General features: G+C 35.8%; 2 protein-coding genes across 2 annotated transcripts in view; both read right to left on the reverse strand.

Annotated features, from left to right (window-relative positions):
- Nucleotides 1-5,989, reverse strand: part of LOC116521557 (vomeronasal type-2 receptor 26-like) — a 15,492-nt gene extending 9,503 nt beyond the window's left edge. Inside the window, exon 1 of the mRNA XM_032236216.1 lies at nt 5,702-5,989. Within this exon, the coding sequence (XP_032092107.1) occupies nt 5,702-5,989 (288 nt within the window). The remainder of the gene's footprint in view (nt 1-5,701) is intronic.
- A 5,304-nt stretch (nt 5,990-11,293) lies between these two features.
- LOC116521558 (vomeronasal type-2 receptor 26-like) lies at nt 11,294-20,010 on the reverse strand. The gene is made up of 5 exons (XM_032236217.1): nt 19,723-20,010; nt 18,243-19,109; nt 15,043-15,270; nt 13,507-13,633; nt 11,294-12,195 (listed from the first exon to the last, which is right to left on the reverse strand). Exons 1-5 carry the CDS (start codon nt 20,008-20,010, stop codon nt 11,294-11,296), a joined length of 2,412 nt encoding a protein of 803 aa, XP_032092108.1.
- Nucleotides 20,011-20,279: the final 269 nt, after the last annotated feature.

Below are 20,279 nucleotides of genomic sequence, written 5' to 3' on the forward strand. Positions count from 1 at the left end.
CTTCCAACTCTGCTATTGTATTGTATTGCATTAAACAAAGGGGAGGAAACAGACTGGGAAACTACAGACCAATAAGCCTAATACCAATACCTGGGAAGATATGGGAAAAGATAATTGAAAATAAAAAGAAAAGTGAGGCTCTGAAAGAGTCTTGGCATATACTAATTACGGCAGTCAGGAAATACATCCCTTTTTTTGGTACATCACCAGAGGATTACCCCCAACTAACCAGGTTCCGATTCATGCCTGGGAAGAATATTTTAGGGAGCTATATACAGACCTTAACTATGTAACCAAAGATAGCCAAACTAATTTGGACCAAACTCCTTACTGGCCCCCTGTTACACCAAAACAGATATCCCGGTTGATCAGAGCCCTAAAGGCTAATAAGGCACCTGGTGCTGATAATGTCCTTTCAGAAATCATCAAAAAGAACGCCAGTTGATGGGCTCCACTTTTAGCATCTCTGTTTATATTTATAGATAAAACAAGCCATATGCCAAAAGATTGGGGAGTAGCAATTATCATACCAATTTATTAAAAAGGTAATAGAAATGACCTAGGCCAGTGATGGGCAACCTTTTTGGCGTGGTGTGTCAAAAATCAGCAAAAAATCGAGCATAACTCGCATTGCGTGTCACTTCGACAAAAACATAATTTTGCGCAATTTATAGTTTAAACTACAAAAATGTATAATTGCAATATATACTTGTATTTAATAAACCAAAAACAAATTATTTAACATACCTGCTTAGTAACTTCTTTGTTCATCAGTCGATTTCGTATGTTGCCCTTGATATTATTGAACTTGTTTGGGGTGCCGTGAACCAGGGCTGTGGAGTCGGCTGCTTCCAGCTCCACGTCCTCATCAACATGCCGCTCCAGCCCGCCCCTGCTATGAATATTCCTAGTGACGCAAGGGCTGCTAATGGCACTCATAGTTCCCATTGGCACTCCGCTGTTCCCTGCTGTGGTGCGGTCGTAACCGACAGTCCCAATACAGGAGTAGACTCTCTGTGCCGGCCTGACTGGAGAGAGGCGCGCACTGTTCTAATCACTGTTCCCGCGCTCCTCTCCTGCGGGTCCTCCCTTGCCGCGCTGATGACGTGTGTGCGCACGGCACGCACGACTTACCAGCAGCCCCTGCGCTCAGAAAGGGGCGGCGGCGATACAGTAAGTGAGTGTGGGCGGGGGAGATCACATGTCCCGCCCCCCCGTTCCTCCAGCACAGATTCTTTCATCCTCGGCGGCCGTGCAGGAGCCGAGGATGAATCGCATGAAATCCTGTGCGTGTCACCCCAAATGGCTACGCATGTCAGCACTGACACGCGTGTCATAGGTTCGCCATCACTGACCTAGGCATTAGTCTCCTGAGCATTATTAGTAAACTGTATGCCAATGAACCTCTGGAAAACGAAGCTTATAGCTAAAGAAGAAGTATTGGGTGAAGTTGAAATTAAATGAGGCATTTTCCAGGGCGATTCCCTTTCACCCCTACTTTTTATACTCTCAATGCTATCACTGACAATTATTTTGAAGAAGATGAACTATGGATACGAACTTGCAAAGAAAGGACTGAACATTTCGTACTTGGTGTACATGGATGATTTGAAGCTGTTTGTTAAAACAAAAGTGGAACTGAATTTATTAATTAAAAGCACAAAAGAATTTAGCCAAGACATTAGTATGCAGTTTGGAATTGACAAATGTGCAACAATGGCAACCAAAGCAGGCAAGGTCATAGAAGATGATGGAATAGAACTTGAGAATGAAGAAATGATAAAGGCAGTTAAACCAGAAGAAGGCTACAAATACTTGGGGATTTTAGAGGCCTCTAACAATACATAATAAAGTCAAAGAATTAACTTCAGCCAAGTACATTCGGCGAATTCGCAAGATATTAAAGTCCAAACTGAGTGGAGGAAACATCATAAAAGCCATAAATACCTGGGCTATACCTGTAATCTGATACTCTGCAGGAATAATTGACTGGACCCAGATGAAGTTGGACAACTTGGACAGAAAAACAAGGAAGCTTATGACAATGAATCATTCTTTGCTCCCCTAAAAGTGATTTTGACCAATTATATCTACCAAGAGCAGAGGGGTGGTCGAGGACTTATACAAATAAAACAGACTGTGGAAGAAGAAAAACACAGCTTGAATGACTACATCCAGAGAAGCGAAGAACCAATGATTAAAGAAGTAAATAAAGGAGGCCTTTTAAAGACAACTAAGTCAAAAGCTGAATATAAGAAAGAAGTAATTGAGAAGCAAGCTGAAAATTGGAAAAACAAAGCTATGCATAACCAATACTTAAAAAATATTGAAGGCAAAGCTGACCAAAAGCTAACTTGGAACTGGTTAAGATCAGGAGCACTGAAAAAAGAAATAGAAGGCTTTATTTTGACAGCTCAAGAACAAGCCTTAGCCACAAACTACATGAAGGCAAAAATTCAACATGTTACCACCAAGAGTAAATGTCGCTCTTGTGGGATTTTTGCATACAAACGGACAAAATACTGGCACATAATACATCAGACATCACACTGGTTGAGAAAAATAAGGTTACAATCATAGACATTGCAATACCAGGGGATAGCAGGGTCGATGAGAAGGAATGTGAAAAAAATTGCAAAATATCAGGAATTAAAAATCGAAATTCAATTACTATGGCACAAACCAGCAGTGGTAATTCCAATGGTAATCGGCACACTGGGTGCTATTCCAAAAGCACTGGAATTACATTTAAAACAGTTAAAATTTTTGCATCAGTCAAATGCAAAAAGCCGCACTGCTTGGACCTGCACGCATATTATGAAAATATGTTGCAACGTCCTAGGCCCCTGGGTGGGGCCCGACTAGCAACCAGTGCCAAATCCAGCGAAACAACTGGCTGCTGTGATACAATTGTATAATAATAATGAACTAAGTTAAATACAATTGAAGTTTTGATTATTAGGGGGAAAATGTTATAATACAGGATATAGCCAAATAAAAGAGGGATAAGAATAACAAGGTATATATAGATATGGGTATAATATAAGGAAACTGGATGTAAACTTTAAACAGTGATTTGGAAAGGAGGATTAGAAAACTTTGTTATTAAATATTATGGATGTTTAGCTAGAATAGGATATAAGGATTTAGTGTTAGTGGAGGATTTTAAAAATAGTAATTGAAAGGCCAGTATGTGGTTATGTATTAAATTTTGGTATATTCTATGATGAAGGATGCTTAAACAATTATATTTAAGCAAAAATGGAAATATAATGATGGTGATATGTATAAATATTTGAGTTAAAATACTTAAGTTAATATGTATTATGTTTGTTGACTGTGGAAAAGATGCACGAAAGTCTTTTTGTAACCAACTGATACACTTTCTATAACATGTAAAGAAGAATGCTATATTTGTTTTAAGTTAAAAATTTTAAAAAATTATTTAAAAAAAGAATTGAGACAGGCATGCCTCAAATTCAGGTAAGAACCTGGAAGATGATAATCATGCATTGTCTTAAAATGCATTTTTTTCTAGAGGGACTGTCCCCACTAGTGTTGACTGACAACTTCCCCTCCCCCTGAAAGCAGGCAATTGTTCACAAGCTGGGCTCTTATGGGCTCTCATTGGTATTCTTAATATATCTAGGGTTTGATCAAGCAAAGCAAGTAGTAATCAATAGAATGAAGGACATGGATTTCCAAGAAGAACTAAATAGGTTGCTTATCCGCAGTAGGGACAGAATCAAACAGGGTGTGTTGGAATTAGCAAGATATCTAAATGACCTGATCTTCCCAAAACAAAGAATAGCTTTCTTCAGAGCCAGATTTAACATTCTTCCTTCAGCACTCCTCCAGGGAAGATATAAGAGAACACCTATAGCAGAACGGGTTTGTATATGTGGTAAAGGAGAAGTTGAAGATATCTCACATATTCTAATACACTGTGAGCTATATACAAGTTTGTAAGTTTGCACATATTCTCCCCTTATTAGACAGATTGCCAGGGAGGGCAGACAATTTTTATGTAGGTTTTCTACTCCAGGACACAAACCAGCTACCACGTATGTGGTTGCAAAATTCTGTATTCCTGCAATGTCCACAAGGAAAAAAATGGTTACAGAAGTATAGTTGTCATCTTGTGCCAATTATTTGGACATATCTCTAACAATTTCTGGACCATTGTATTTACTCCCATAGTTATCGGCTTTTCACCCAGATAAACCAGGGAGTGACCTGAACAATTTGAGAACATGTATGTTATTATCCACTTTTAACATCAATACTTTTAAATTATATTTTAATGTCAGTACTTTTTAACATATTGTAAAAAGTAATGTGTATTGTTGTTATTTGGCTGTAATAAAGATTTATACTATACTACAACAAGTAGTCTTTAATGATACTACATCTACATGGGGGAAAGTAAGTGATGGGGTGCCACAAGGTCTTAGCCTCAATACTCTTCAATATATTCATAAATGATTTAGAAGAGGGAATAGAAGGGGCTCTCATCAAATTTGCAGATGACACTAAATTGACAGGAATAGCTAACACCCCAGAAGACAAGCTCAGGATCTGAAAAGATCTTAACAGATTTCAACAATGAGCCCTATCAATTAAATGAAATTTAATGTGAAGAAAAGCATTACATTTAGGCAGGATAAATCAAAGATACAAGTACAGATTAAGTGAAACTTGGCTCAAAAATATTAACCTAGGAGTCCTAGTGGACAATCACTTAAACATGAATTAGCAATATGCAACAGCAGCCAAAAAAGCTAATACAATCCTTGGTTGTATAAACAAAGGTATAGAATCACATGAAGTATTTGTACTGATTTATTAATACTGATTAGTATTGATTTATAAAGCCTTTGTAAGGCCACAACTAGAATACTGCATCCAGTTTTGATCACCACATTACAAAAAAGGTGTTGAGACTTTGGAAAAAGTGCAAAGAAAAGTAACTAAGAGGGTTAAATGCCTGGATACTAAAATATGAAAAATTATTGCAGGATTTGGCTTTGACTATTCTAGAAAAAAGGACTGGGGTGGACATGATAGCATTATTTTAGTATCTGAGAAGTTGTCACAAAGAGGAGAGGGTACACTTATTTCCCAAAGCACCAGAGGCAAGACAAGAAACAATGGATGGAAACTACTCAAGAAGAGAAGCAACTTGGAACTAAGGAGAAACTTCCTAACAGTCAGGACAATTAACTATTGGAACAGCTTGGCATCAGAAGTGCTTCATCGCTGGAGACTTTTAAGAAGAGAGAGGAAAATAACTTGCCTGAAATTATATAGGATCTCCTGCTTGAGCAGGGAGTTGGACTAGAAGACCTCTAAAGTCTCTTCCACCTCTGTTCTGAGTGACATAATGCATCTGCTGTGGCATCCTTTCCTGAACAAAACATGGCAAAAATTCATCCTTCTCAGATAGTGTGAAGGTTTTGATAGGTATTTGGCACTTTTGACAGTTATTTGACACTTTGACAGCTATTACTTAAATTTTGTGCAAGGAAAGATTTTTAATGATAAAACTCTCTTGTCTGACAGATTAGCTATGCTGCCACACCAATAAAATTAATATGGTTACTGGAAAGAACTCAATCTCTGTGTAGACAGGACACCAATAATTGATGAGAAGACATGATAATTGGATTACTACTAAATGCTTATAATCCATATAACTTACCTGAGGAATCTTATAGATGCTAAAAATATTTGGTATTTGATAGGAAGATTCAATGTCAAGTCCTTCAATAATTGCAAGAAGATTGTCTTTACGATCACAATGGTAATTGGGAAGAAATTGCTCTTTTGGAGAAATAAGTTGCATTGCAGAACCAAAGGCCCACCTGGTATTGATATGGCTATCATAGATATGGAATCCGAAGGTCAAGTTGGGTAAGATTTGGGGATCTTCATTGATTTCCCTTATGGCAAAGACCAAGGCCAAGATATGCTGGTAGTTCTGAGTCATAACCCTACAGTGGGATTTTCATTATGTGTCAGACTAATTTATTGGAAAAAATAAGCCACAGTTTAAGAGGCATACTTGGTACAAAAACTTGACCAATTACCCCAAAAGACAATCTATAGATTAGAGAAAGGCAGAGGTACATCCTTTTATATAGTGTCAAACAAAATTAAATAAAATCTATGTGTAATTTCTGGAGTTGATTTACAATATAGTTTACCTCTACATTTTATGTCTGTATATATTTTGTGTACAGACATTATCAGATTTAAAATCATTATATAGTTCTGATTCCTCTAGAGGAACAATTTTAGAATTAATTTTTTTGGAAGAAATATGGTGATCTGTCATGAAGCAAGAATTAAAAGAAACAATATAAATGAATAAGAATGTATTTCCTATTAGAAAGTTAAACATTGTAATTGCAATTTTTAACAAAGAAAAACTTGAATTAAGAAATGCTAGAAACACTATAAATGAATAAAAATAAGAAAAACTTGAATTAAGAAATTTTTAGTCTAAATGGATGAAAATGTATTTGCTAGGAGAGTTAAATATATAACTATTGCTTTTTATGTACTTAAATGGCTAAATATAGACATCTTAATTAAGTTGATATATTTTGATTTCATTAAAATTATTTTAAATACTAGTATTTCATTAATATTTCCTTAGAGAAATGAAGGAGCAAAAATTCATTTCCAGTCTGCCCTTTATTTCTCAGAAACAATCTACTTCATTCCTTCATTTCATTAATCACACCATAAATTTGGTCCGCTACATATAATCTATACAGAATTACACGGAGGTCAAGCTCAATTCCTTACAGATATTTTTGAAAGTACATTGGAGGTGGTACTACATCAAAAAGATTTGGTCTGGAGACAAAGAGAGTGTGACAAACAAGGCCACCAAAGAGTAGATCCCCTGGCTGAAGGTACTTGTGAAAAATGTGATGGTGATCTACAATTCGGCACTTTACATGTCTCTGGCCTGTCATATGGGGCAGCAACAGAAAGAGGAATGCTGCTACTATCAACATATTAAGTACAAGCTGACCCTCTGAACTAAAGCACCAATGCATTTACAGCTCCATCTGTCATAACAATAGCTAGATATCCATGAAAAGTGAAATATAATGACTAAATCCCAAAGAGTATATGCTTGGAACAATATGGCTAAAATTTGTAAATTTTAGCCCTCACTTTATATAAATACAATATGTGCATACAAACACACATTCATATAAACAAAGATACACTTAAACAGGAATACATGACCGTGCTTGCAACAGTTTTTTTCCCATAAAAACAAGAGGGAAATAGGAAAGCAATATAAATAATTATAGTTGTTTGATAGTTAGCTAGAATTTGTGAATCCTCTATAGCATTGGTAAGAACTAAGTGTGTTATATTTACCCTGAAAACCTATTGTATTCATTCTGTTCTGTAAATAAAAATAAAAATGTTTTTAGAAACACATTATTTCTAATAAAATGCATCACTCCAAAGAATGCTTTTTATTTCCTTCTTGGAACCAAATTAAAATATAAAGACACATAGAAAAATGCAAATTTTCATGTCAGAAGTTACTAAAGTATCTAGATGATGCACATAATGTCTATGGGAAAAGTCTACTTTGGGGAGAACCATTGCTCCATTTTCTTTCATCAGCATTTTCAGATCTCCTCCTCCTGGTGTGCTTTTTGTGGGGAGGGATCTATCATCATGGCCAAAAATCTACCTGGACTGAAATCCTCTGACAATAGGCTGGAAGAGATTCAGGCTGGATAGAGAACTACCATATCCTTCCATGTGATGATTCTATGGACAACTCTAAAATAATTTAAATCTCTATACTTGGAGTTCATCAAAAAGTATATCTCACATTTATTTCTGGCAAGGTTTTATAGATGTGGAGGTGATTCCGTCACCTTATTGACATGATCAAATTATATTATGACCCAGAGGTTAATGATAGCAAACTTTTATTTAAAACAAGTTTTATTTTTTTGAAAAAAATTAACATCACAGAGAGTATATAAAATGGTTTTTAAAAACAGTGATGAGTAATTCATGAATATTAATGTTACCATTTACTTAGTATTCCTTCTATAAGCCAGTCATATTGAAGTAAGAACAATCCTCAGATAATATGGACCTATGAGATGAAGAACTTTAAAGATGATCACCAACAGCTTGAATTGCAGTGAGAATCAGACCAGCAACCAATCCAGCTCACAGAACAACAATGTTACATGGGGCACTCTAGGGGCCCCTGCACTCTGCACAAATTGTAGCTTCCAAATTCTCTTCAACGGTAGCCCCACATAGAGCAGTAATTTAATTCCTGTAAATTTTACTGCAATTCAATTCATTTCTTGAAATATACTTCTGGTACATAGCAGGACATCATTAGCCTACTTTCCAAATTTTGAATGAATCTTTGTTTTGTTTGTTTAACATTAAAGTTAATATTTATAAACTCTTAAACATGCACAGTCAGGGAGACAATATATTGAATATTGCCACATAAGAAATCTTATCTACAAATCCTGGCAGTAGGGACAGCAACCATTTTTATAGGTGGAAATAGATGATGTCATCCTCTTGTTATGTGACAGATCATTGAACAAAGACTAATAAGGAAGGGACTTTGCTTGAGTTGGAGACCTTATACCCATTACGGTGAACCACAGGTGGCACACAGAGCCCTCTCTGTGTACACGTGAGCTGTCGCCCCAGCTTAGCTTCATCATGCATATGTGCGGGCCTCCCACTGGCCAACTGATTTTTGGGCCTCTGCCATGCATGCATTGGAGGAGAAGGGCGCATGTGGAAGATGCACAGGATGCAGGCGGGAGATGCGCATGGGGTTTGGCGCATCTCCCCACAGCCCATTTCTGTTCCCAGGAGGTTGCAGAAAGGTCTACTTGGCCAAAAATGGGGCATGGTTGGGTCACATGCACATGTATGGTGGGAAGAGGAAGTACAGGGGGGTCGTGAACGCATGTGCAGGGGGATGGGGCACAGGGGAGGTGTCATGCACACATTGTATTATGGGTACGGGTGCATGGACACACTGTCACGTACATGCCTTTCAGCACATAATGACAAAAAGGTTAACCATCACTGCCATATATCATTTCGGACTAGCAGCTGTCCAGTCTCTTCTTAAAAACCTACAGTTACAAAGTATCCACAACTTCCAAAGGCAAGCCATTCCACTAGTCAATTGTTCTCACTCTTTAGTTTTAGGTTGCTTAGCATGGAAATGGTTAGTCTCCATCCATTGTTTCTTGTCTTATATTTTGCTGCTTTGGAAAATAGTTTGATCCCCTCATCTATGTAGGAGCCACTCAGATATTGGAACACTGCTATCATGTCCTTCTTTTCATTAGATAAGGAATATCCACTTCCTACAACCATTCTTCAGATATTGTAGCCTCCAGCCTCCTAAGCATTCTTATTGCTATTCCCTGCATTCTTTCTAGAGTCTCAACATCTTTTTAATATTGTGCTCACTAGAAGTGTATGCAGTATTCCATGTGTGATCGTGCTAAGGCTTGGTAAAGCAATATTAGATCTATGGCATCCTGGCATATCTATCAATTCAGCCTCCAAAGTACTTTTTTCCTGCTTGGGCAAGTCATTGTTTTGCTTTTATTTTGCTGTTTATTTTTCCTTCTGGGCTTCACTTTCTTCTAGGACAAGGCCCACACGATGGCTTCTTTGATGAGGCACTGTGGCCCCTCACTTTATTTCCCAAGCTTTCCATGAATGCATTCTCCTGCAGCTTACTGTTGTTTTCCTTTTAGTTCTTATTGAAAAAATATCAATATCATGCAAACATTGGGCAGAATATCACTTCTCAGAATCAGCCAGGAAGATTTGGATGCTTTAGTTAAGGCTACTAGAACATATATATTTAAAAATGTGGAAATTGGTTAACTTGGGAGAAGAAAAATAGTTTCTTCCAAGGTTCAAGGAATTTTGAACTGGGTACATTCTGAATGTGAGCCCAGTGTTATAACCATTACATGATTGGAAAAAAAAGTGTTCTGCAATTGTATCTTCAGCTTTTTCTTCGGAAACACGTGTGGAAATACAGGAACAGGTTTCAGGTTTTTTTTTAATTGTAACTGCGTTTTTGTACTTTATTTCTTTACTTATTTATATGTTGCATATAATTAACAAGACAACAAAAGGAAAGGAACAAAACAAAATGATAATAATGACAGAAATAAATACATTGTCAAAGACAAGAGAAAGTGAAATACCTAAAAATTCCTTTAACCAACAAGTGAAAGAACAAGTGAATATTATTCAAGTACTATTTTTTTTCTAATTTATTTATATAAGTATCTTGTTTTTTTAACATAATGTATTTGAATCCCATATTTTATTATGTTTTCCATACAAAGGCTATGTCTATAGATAATCTATTCATAAATAGCAAGAGCAGAGAGGTCTGTAATCTATTAAGTAAGTGTGGCTATGCATTTATGTTTCCAGTATTGAAATATCAGTACATTGGCCATAATAAGGGAACAGATAATAGATTTATATCATCCAGGCATTAAATTTCATGTATTAGGTATATATTTATGTACATTTTAGCTTTTGTCACACAATCACATTTACATAATCTTTACATATTTACACATTCTCCGAATTTAATTTTTTAAAAGCTGATGGTTTGTACCCACATAAACTTTAGCATTGCATGTATGAATTCAGTTTCACTTTGTATTGTATAATTATATATGTGTGTGCCTATATTGACATAGAAATCTATATATGCCCTGAAAGACCTCAGGAAGGAAAGCAAGTAGTATATTTTGGAACAGAAACTTAGGAAGGTATAACAGATAATGAATTTTCAAATGAGATGACATGGTAAACTGAAGCATAAATCCAATATATTAAAAAGTGCTACCAAATATATCAGTCTAACCAGATCATCTTCTTTCAGAAAAATTCAGCATAATTAGATCTTAGGACTATAAGGCTACAGTGAAGATATGCATTGTATCAATGGTGGGAACATTTTCAAGTTCCAAATAGACTAACAAATTAAAAACTGAATTTTTAACTCTTAGAAAAATGTGAGGATGATCTACTCCTGTTCTGCCAAATAATCTTTAAATACGTAGATTACTGGAATTAAATGGAGTGACCATACCTATCTATTTATCTATTTATCTATTTCAATTTCAATCCATGTCCAATGATTTTAATCACGTTTTGTATTTTACCTGGAAGGGATATAACAGATGTATATTATTGAGACAGCTTCCTTCTTTCTTTAGTGGTTCCTCCATTTAAGATTATCTTTGTTGTTCAGTTCAGGCCTCACAACAATGATGTACCATTTGGGGAAAAATATAAAACTCAGCAATCCAGCACTGGAAGCTAAAATAGAGAAAATCTCCACAGCAACCATGTATTTTCCTTTGGTGCTTAGGTAGGTTGGGACAAATGACAACCACACACTACAAAACACTAACATGCTGAAAGTGATGAATTTGGCCTCATTGAAACTGTCAGGTAAATTCCTGGCAAAGAAAGCCACAATGAAGCTGGCAATGGCTAAAAAGCCCATGTACCCAATCACACTGTAAAACATGGCAGGTGATGCCTCATTACATTGGAGGGTAATTTCACCGATTCCTGAGTGCATATTAGCATCTGGGAATGGAGGACTGGTTGACAGCCACACGGTACAAATGGCTACTTGAATAAGAGAACAAGAAATAACAATGGAACAGGCCAGTCCTTTCCCCATCCATCTAGTCCTCTTTGTTCCTGGTTGGGTGGCCATGAATGCCAGAACCACAGTGATGGTTTTGGCCAATACTGAAGAGACAGCCACTGAAAAGACAATGCCAAAAACTGATTGCTGCAGAACACATATCACTTTCTGAGGTTGCCCAATAAAAAGCAAAGTAGAAAGGAAGCAGAGTAGAAGAGAGATGAGAAGAATGTAAGTGAGGTCTCGATTATTGGCTTTGACAATGGGAGTGTCGTGATACAGTACAAATGTTTTTAGCAAAACAGCAGTGATAAGAGCCAGCAAAAGAGCTGCAGTTGCTAAACCAATCCCCATAGGTTCTTTATAAGATAAAAAGGTTACAATTTTGGAGATGCAAACATTCTGATATTTGTTTGGATAAAGGTCGTCTCTGCACTCAGTACAGTCAGGCATATCTGGAAAAGAGAAGTTTAGGCTTAGTTGCACACAAATCTGATACTGAGATAGTTGAGAGTCTACTATTGAGGAAGAGGAATTTTCTGCAAGAAGCACTTTTCCCTTAAAGATAACCCTTTGATAGAGGAGCCCAATATCAGATGCCTTATCTGGATTGCACAGAAAAACATACAAGTCCATCTATTCATTACTCTAGTTCCATGGGTGAGCTGCTGGGGTTCAGAAGGGTTCAGGAAGAACCTCTAGCTAAGATTCTGTGCAATTAAGAGAACCTCAGATCTAACTCCTGGATGGCCCTGCCCAGCCCACCCTTCCACTCACAGGAGTCCCCACACATCCTGATTTGAATTCAGGAAAGTTCAGGGCATGCATGCAGAGGCTTGGGCAGGGTAAAAAACACACCTACTGGAAGTTTGGGAACACAAAAAATGGGCCCATTTCCAGCTTCCAGAGGCCTATAGTGCCTTGAGAGGCTGTTTTTGCCCTCCTAGAGGTTCAAGGAAAGCCTCCGGAGCCTGGGGAGCAAACTCCCCCTGGGGTGCAGGAGGTTGACTAAGCCACACCCACCTAGAAAGTGGACAGAGATCCACTTGCTAAAAATTTTGAAGCCCCTATTCTACTTTCTTCCTCCCACTGGCAATACTAAATGAGTATTGCTAATGTACTAAATGGGTACATTAATTCAAATGTTATTGCTATTGCTATTGCTATTGCTATTGTTGGGAACTTCTTTACCTTGAATATCTGCTGACTAAGAATTAAACCTAATATATCCAAGAACTTTTGGTGTCTTCATTAGCAATTTCCTTTCCAACTACCATATTTTTTCAGAGTATAAGATGCACCTTTTTCCTTCAAAAAATACTGAAAAGCTGGGTGCATCTTATACACTGAATATAGCATTTTTGCCTCCCAAAACCATGCCCCCTTCACCAAGATGGCCATGCAGAGCTTATAGAAGGCTTTCAGAGAGCTCCTGGGGCCTGGGGAGAGCAGAAATGAATGAAAAACAGGCTGTTTTTTGCTCAATTTTCCCCTGCAGCCACCAAGAGTATTCTATAAGGCCCCCAAAGGCTATGCATTTTTTGGAAAAAATGGATCCATTTTCACGAAATACGGACCGTTTTTGGGAGGTTTGCAGAGTGAAAAAACCTTTTTTTTATTTGCCTCTTCAAAACCTTGGTGTGTCTTATACTCTGAAAAATATGGTAATAGGATTTTCCATGATGTTACAGGAATTGCCTTGCAGCCTTGTATATTAATTGCATTGGTCACTGACCTGCTTTGGAAAATTTTACTGCCTATCTTACCTCCCCACTGAGAAATCTTGCCTTCTGGACAGGGAATGCAATCATAGCAGCAGAATGGCTCTCCTTCCTTCTTTTGTTTTCTGAAACCAGGTTGGCACTTTTCATTACAAATAGAAACTGGTTGCACCTAATTCACCAATGACAAGAGATGACATAAATCAACACCAACATCTACCAGGGTGAGTTTTGAAGCCTTCCAGTCCAGAAGAGAACATGGCATACAGTTATCTTTTACTGGAGATTTTTTTTTTTAAGTTAAACTACATTGGACTCAAATTATCGAGTTCCACTAATTTCCTATCGAAATGTGTCTTCTCAATCATGGGAATAAAAAGTGGGGTTTTGGCTTTTTTTTTCTTTCTGTACTAAAAAAAGAAAGAAAAAGTAACAAAAAGAATTAAGAATGAAAAAGTTTTTTTCTTTGCTCTTTCAATATTTTTTCAACAGTTGCAAAGTTACAGTCAATAAATATGGGAATGGTAAAATATGTAATTCTTCTGAAGATTTTCCTTTTAAATTTTCCTTTTAAAAAAAAGCATTCTGATTTATGTACTAAACTTGAGAAATAATCTGGAGATAGAGATGTTTTCATTGATCTGAAACTGTTCTGGATCTAGATTGCTAAAAGTAAGAACAAAATATATTATTATAATCCACCACTGATATATAGGGTGGATTCTGGATCCTGTTCCAACTGATATATAGGGCGTGCACATGCATCTTAACACATCTGCGAGCCTCCATGTTTCTCCAGATGCTCAGCGGAGCATCACACAGGTGCTGTATGTGCCATGCGCATGCATGGAAGCACTGAAAACTTAAAAGACCGGTAAGGAGCTCGGGAGGGTGAGTGGGAACAGTATCTGGTGCTCTGGTATGCCTGTACCAGGATGTACTTCCTGCAACCCACCACTGACTTTATACACACACACACACAGACACATATATACATACACATACACATACACATACACATACACACACACACACACACAAACACATACACATACACATACACATACACATACACATACACATACACATACACATACACATACACATACACATACACATACATACATACATACATATGTAAATATGTGTGTGTGTATATATGTGTATGTACGCACATACATACATACATACATACATACATATATTCAGGATCCAATATACTAAACCATTACACTAAAATTGACTCTAAAACAATGACTTATATTTTGGGGCCAACTTTAAAAACATAGATGAAGTATTCAGGAATTATACCAACTAAACTTGATATTTTTTTAAAAAAAGAAATTGAGTATAGAAAAAAGAAGAAAAGAAGGTTAATATAGCCTGAATGAGATATATAAGAAGAGTCACATTTTAGAAGAGACAAAAAAGGGAGATGGGGTTCATTCATCATTTGTATATACACTATATACTCACAAACTGTTAGCACACAAACAACTATTTGGGTCATTTTTATGGCATTCCCATTCTTATTATTTATACTGCTTGGTAACTTCCCAACAGTTTGCATGTATATCCTACCTGGTTAAACCAATGGTGCCACAGAATGGAATTTTCATTAATGATAACTTTTTGATCATCTGGAATTTGAGAATTGATTATTCCAACTTTTACTCTAGTAAAAGAGTAGTTTAAAAGTAAAACCCAATTAATGACATCAAGTGCTGTTAGAAACACACCATTCTGGTCAAAGGAAACTTTATCCCCTACGCTATTGTTGAAAGATACTTGTTTCAGAAAATGAAATATCTAGAGGGAAGGGAAACAAATGTTTCAGAAATTTTTATGTTAAGAAGGAATTGAATATTTGTGAAATATATCCTCAAAACAAAAGGCTGTATTTTTTACAAAACAAATGTATTTTTTTCTTAAAAAACACTTCAGATGTAAGATCCACTTCCAAACTTCTGGTGGCATTCTGTAACTTCTAAAATAAGTCGCTTTTTTTAAAAAAAAAAATCATTTTGTATCAATTAGCAGAAATAAGCATTAGCTTTAGCTAGCATGGTCAGTTATGAGAGTTGATAGAGCCAGTGCAAAGACACCTGGCTAGGTGTCACTCATATTGTTGAAAAATCAATTAAGTTATTCCCAAAATTAGTATTGATGCTTGATAATATTATACTGGGGAATTTTTAAAATATAGATTTTATTCAAGATTGATTCTTAGTCAGAGAGAGGAGAGCTGACATAGCGACGGCACAACTTGCGATCTTGGTGCTCTGAGATTGCAGTTGAATTTCTGCCACTGGATGGTTCATTTGGACTTAAACTGTCCTGCAGAAAAGGTGATTGAGAAGGGCACCTCCTGCTGATCTTAGGGACACTGCAAAGTCCCTGAAAGATCCAGAATAGACCTTTTTTTCCAGTGACAGAAATGCAGCTAATGAAGCTGCTGAAGTTGGGACAACTCCAGAACTGGAAGAAAGCAGAAAGAGAAAGTGTGTCATATTGGTGAGGAAATTTTATTATTAGACACTACCCAAGAAAAAAAAATAAGTTAAGATTGAAGACAGAAGACCGTAGACGATGAGATTGATTTGCATTCAACTTAGTGTGTTATCCAGTTTCTATTTTTTTTTATGGATGGAACTTTTGCAGGGGCTCCCTATTTTTTTAACTGAATGGATTAATTCTTTCTTCTTCTTTTTTCACTTATGCTTATCCCTTAAAATTCTCCTTTTTTATAATGCTTGATTTGATGATTTGATTGATTGGATTGCTTTTGATCTCCATTTAAGGGTTTTTTCTTTCTTTCTTAAGCTTGGAATATAAAGAAGATAATAAGAAGGATTATAAAGAGGGTTGTAACAACAGGAGGAAAAGCAGTCACACTGCCACTTAGAGGCTGGAGACTGGATACATTGTTTTTTCTTCTTTCTCTTTGATCACCTGATATTCAAGGTTCTTTCCAATTGTTTACTGACAGTGATAGTAGGAAGAGCACAAATTATTTATACAGGTGCCTTTTGGAAGTTCTATCACTAGCTATTGGAGGGAAGACAATATTTTGACTTGAAAGATAATAAATGAACCTGTTTGAAGTTTATTAAAATATCCTTGAATCCTATAGTGGCAGTGTCTGCAAAATTGAAAGAATGGCTCAGCAGGAAAAAGAAACTAACATTGCAAATGATTATGTTTGGAATTCAAAATTTATTAGTTGTGACAGAAGAATTGAAATGAGATTGGAGAATATGGAATACAAAACAGAAAAATCTGCTGGAGAAACTGAGGATGTTTACCAAATGAAGAAAGTGGAGGAGAGAGTTCAAAAGATGGAAGAAAAAAATGAGCAAAGAAATAAGAAAACTGTGGATATTGACAACAAAGTGAGTGTGGTTGATAATGGCAAGAGTAGAATTTGGAAAGGGGAGATAGATGGATTGGAACTCTACCCCAGACCTCAAAGCACAGAAGAAAAAAAGAGAGAAAAATTGTTGGAGATAAGTAGAGAAATCTTGACAGAATCACTAGCACTGACCAAAGATAAGCTGATGGAAAGAACAATGCAATAATACAATAGCAGAATTGGAAGGGACCTTGGAGGTCTTCTAGGCCATTCCCCCTGGTTTTCAAGCTTTTATGAGATACGAAAGGAATAACATGTTGTCAAGAGAAGTTTATACAAGATTTATTAAGAAAGTAACTAGAACATTAATGCTACAAATGACAAGAGATATAAGACCGTACTATTACAGGAAAGATACAGGTTGATGCAATGAAAATGTATAATAAAAAATTAAGCTAAATTCAGTTTACTAGTAGTATATATAAAATGAAACAACAATAGCTATACTTAAATAATGGTTAATAATGATAACAATATATATAGATATATTAGTTTGATAATATAAAATTTTATATAAACAACACATGGAGATTATGAGGGGAGGTTTAAAAGTTTTATCTAGTATATGTTATAAAGATGTATTGTGATTGGATGATTTTAGGATGATTGAGTGGAATGTTATCATATAATCTATTCTAGATTTTGAATATTATATATAAAAGGATGTAAAAACAATTGTTAAATTAAGGTTGAGATATAATAATTGTGATATACATGAATATAGGTGAATTTAAAATATGCGATTTGATATGAAAAGCAGGTGGTGACTATGGAAGAGATGCATGGAAATACTGTAACCAACTGACACACTTTCTATAATTTGTAATGGAAGATGGATTTTTATGTTTGTTTGTCTTTGTTCAAAAGCAAATAAAAATTGTTTAAAAAAAGATTGATTCTTAGTGAAATATAAATATAAATGAACAAACTAAATCTGACTGTACTATAGAATATTATTTTTAAGAACAGTGAATAATTGAGAAATTTATGTATTAATTTAGTAGCTTTTAGGTAAAATTATTTATATTATCCTGTACATAACAGAATTCATATTTGTTTTTTATGTATTTTTCAGAAGGACTTTGAAAGTATGTATACATTAACTAGATATCTTAATGAAACACACAAATTAAATTTTTGCAATTTTCTTCTAGACTTTCTCTTTTACAAAACCTTCCATGTTTTAAAATGTTGGAAAGCATAGATAGTAAAACACTCGGAATTATGCTGATCTTACATTTCTACAAATAAATTCTATCTAAGATTTTGCTTAAAACATTACTAATAGGCTACGGAAGATTTTTTTTGTTGTATTAATGGCCCCAGCACTGACAACAAAGAACCTGTGGATCTTTCAAATATACCTTACCTCCCATAACTTGGGAGTCAGAAATGTCCATTCCTCCTTCTCCATCATTCTTTTGTACTTGAATCTGAAGGAATGCATGGCATGCAAAGCATGAGCCACCACAAAAGCAGCATTATAGATGCTGTAGCTATTTCCAGTGATGGATTTTTCAAAGTTTTTTTCAGGAACATTCTCCAGTCTCTCTAGTCCAGAACAGAGACCACTATTTTCATGTTTCACAACCCAGTTGGGGAAGGTGCAGCCAAAACTATAAGACCAAAAGTCCCTTATGAAGTAATCTTCTTTTGCATTGGAAGGCTTCCTATCCTGAATAAATTCCTGAAATCCTGGCAGCTCGTTGGAATGGACAGCCAAGGATAAAGCACCATGGTAGACCCGCTTAGAAATTCTCAGTTCCTTTGTATCATTGTAGTTTTTAAGCTCTAACTGAACAGTCAAAATCCACACTTTACCCTTTATATTGTTTGTTATATCACTATCTTGTTCAACAGAAAGCAACCAGGCCACAACCACGAGAGTGCGAAGATCACCAAACAGGAGAAATACGTTGGCTGTGCTAGTCATGATTCTATTCCATATTTTAAATGCCCATTTTTTTATACTTCCAAATTCCATAACCATGCCTACATTGTAGACTGTATCTATAAAAGCAAAACAAATGCCACGAGTGGCAAATTCTGGAACCATAACTTGAAAAATCCATTCTGAGTTAATTCCAGTTGCCATGAAAAATCCAATCCAGGTCCACCTGAAAATGAGAAGCAATTCAAGAATTTCCCTGCACTGATGGGCTTCATTTGGAACCATTTGGTAAAAGTAAGGAGATTGGGTATGATCCATACTCATTGGAGCAGAGCCATAGGAGATCTAAATAGATTGGTAATTGAAAAAATAACAAAGAAATATTAATGTGTACTGTATATCTTCTTGTTGTTGGTAGTAGTAGTAGTAGTAGTAGTAGTAGTAGTAGTAGTAGTAGTAGTAGCAGCAGCAGCAGCAGCAGCAGCTAGTACTAGTGATCCCAGTACCACTGGGGTCACATTTCAGTAATAAACTAATTGTTGAAAAAAATGTTGCCTGGAACAAAAGTATGGCAATTATTTGTCTTTTCAGGAAAATTGAAACCTTTGATAGCCAAAGTCACTCCAACAGTGAGGTGGGCAGCATATAAATGTAAATGTAAATCATGAATAAATGAGATATTTATTGATTGATCAAATTTTTATGGCCATCCATCTTAAACAAACCGGCTTTATAAAATAATAAATTTTATATTTATATTAATTAGTTTTAAATGTTATGAAGTGAGACAACTTTACACTAGCAATTTTGAAAGATATTTTAAGCTGACACTTCTTAGATTACTTTGGTTGCAACAGAAATAAGTTCTATATGATTAAAAATACCTCTACCTACCTCCACATAAAGGATCAGGAGGGGGGGAGAAAGATAATCTTTAAAATCTGAGCACACATCCTACCTGAGGAATCTTGTAGATGCTGAAAATGTGTGGTATATAATGAGAGGATTCAATATCAAGCCCTTCAAGCACTGTAAGAAGATTGGCTTTACTGCCACAGTGGTAATTGGGGAGAAAATGCTTCTTTGGAGAAATAAGTTGCATTGCAGAACGAAAGGCCCACCTGGTATTGAAATGACTATCATAGATATGGAATCCAAGGGTAATATTGGGTAGGATATGGGGATCTTCATTGATTTCCTTTATGGCAAAGACCAAGGCCAGGATATGCTGGTAGTTCTGAGTCATAACCCTACAGTGGGATTTCCATTATGTATCAAACTAATTCAGCAAACTAATTATAAGCTATAATTTAAGAAGCATATTTAGTACACAATTCAGTCAACAAAACTACCTCATTGTGAGGAACCAAAGCAAGTAAAAAATAAAATCAGTAAACTAGTAAATATTTGGACCAGAGTATTTTAAAAATAAAGGAAAACTTGCAGATTAAGGAGGTGATTTATATTTTTTAAAATATACCTGCTTTTTTGCTTTCATATCAATTGATTTTAGAA

This window comes from Thamnophis elegans, chromosome Z, assembly GCF_009769535.1.
Source record: "Thamnophis elegans isolate rThaEle1 chromosome Z, rThaEle1.pri, whole genome shotgun sequence".
In the NCBI taxonomy this organism is placed as follows: Eukaryota; Metazoa; Chordata; class Lepidosauria; order Squamata; family Colubridae; genus Thamnophis; species Thamnophis elegans.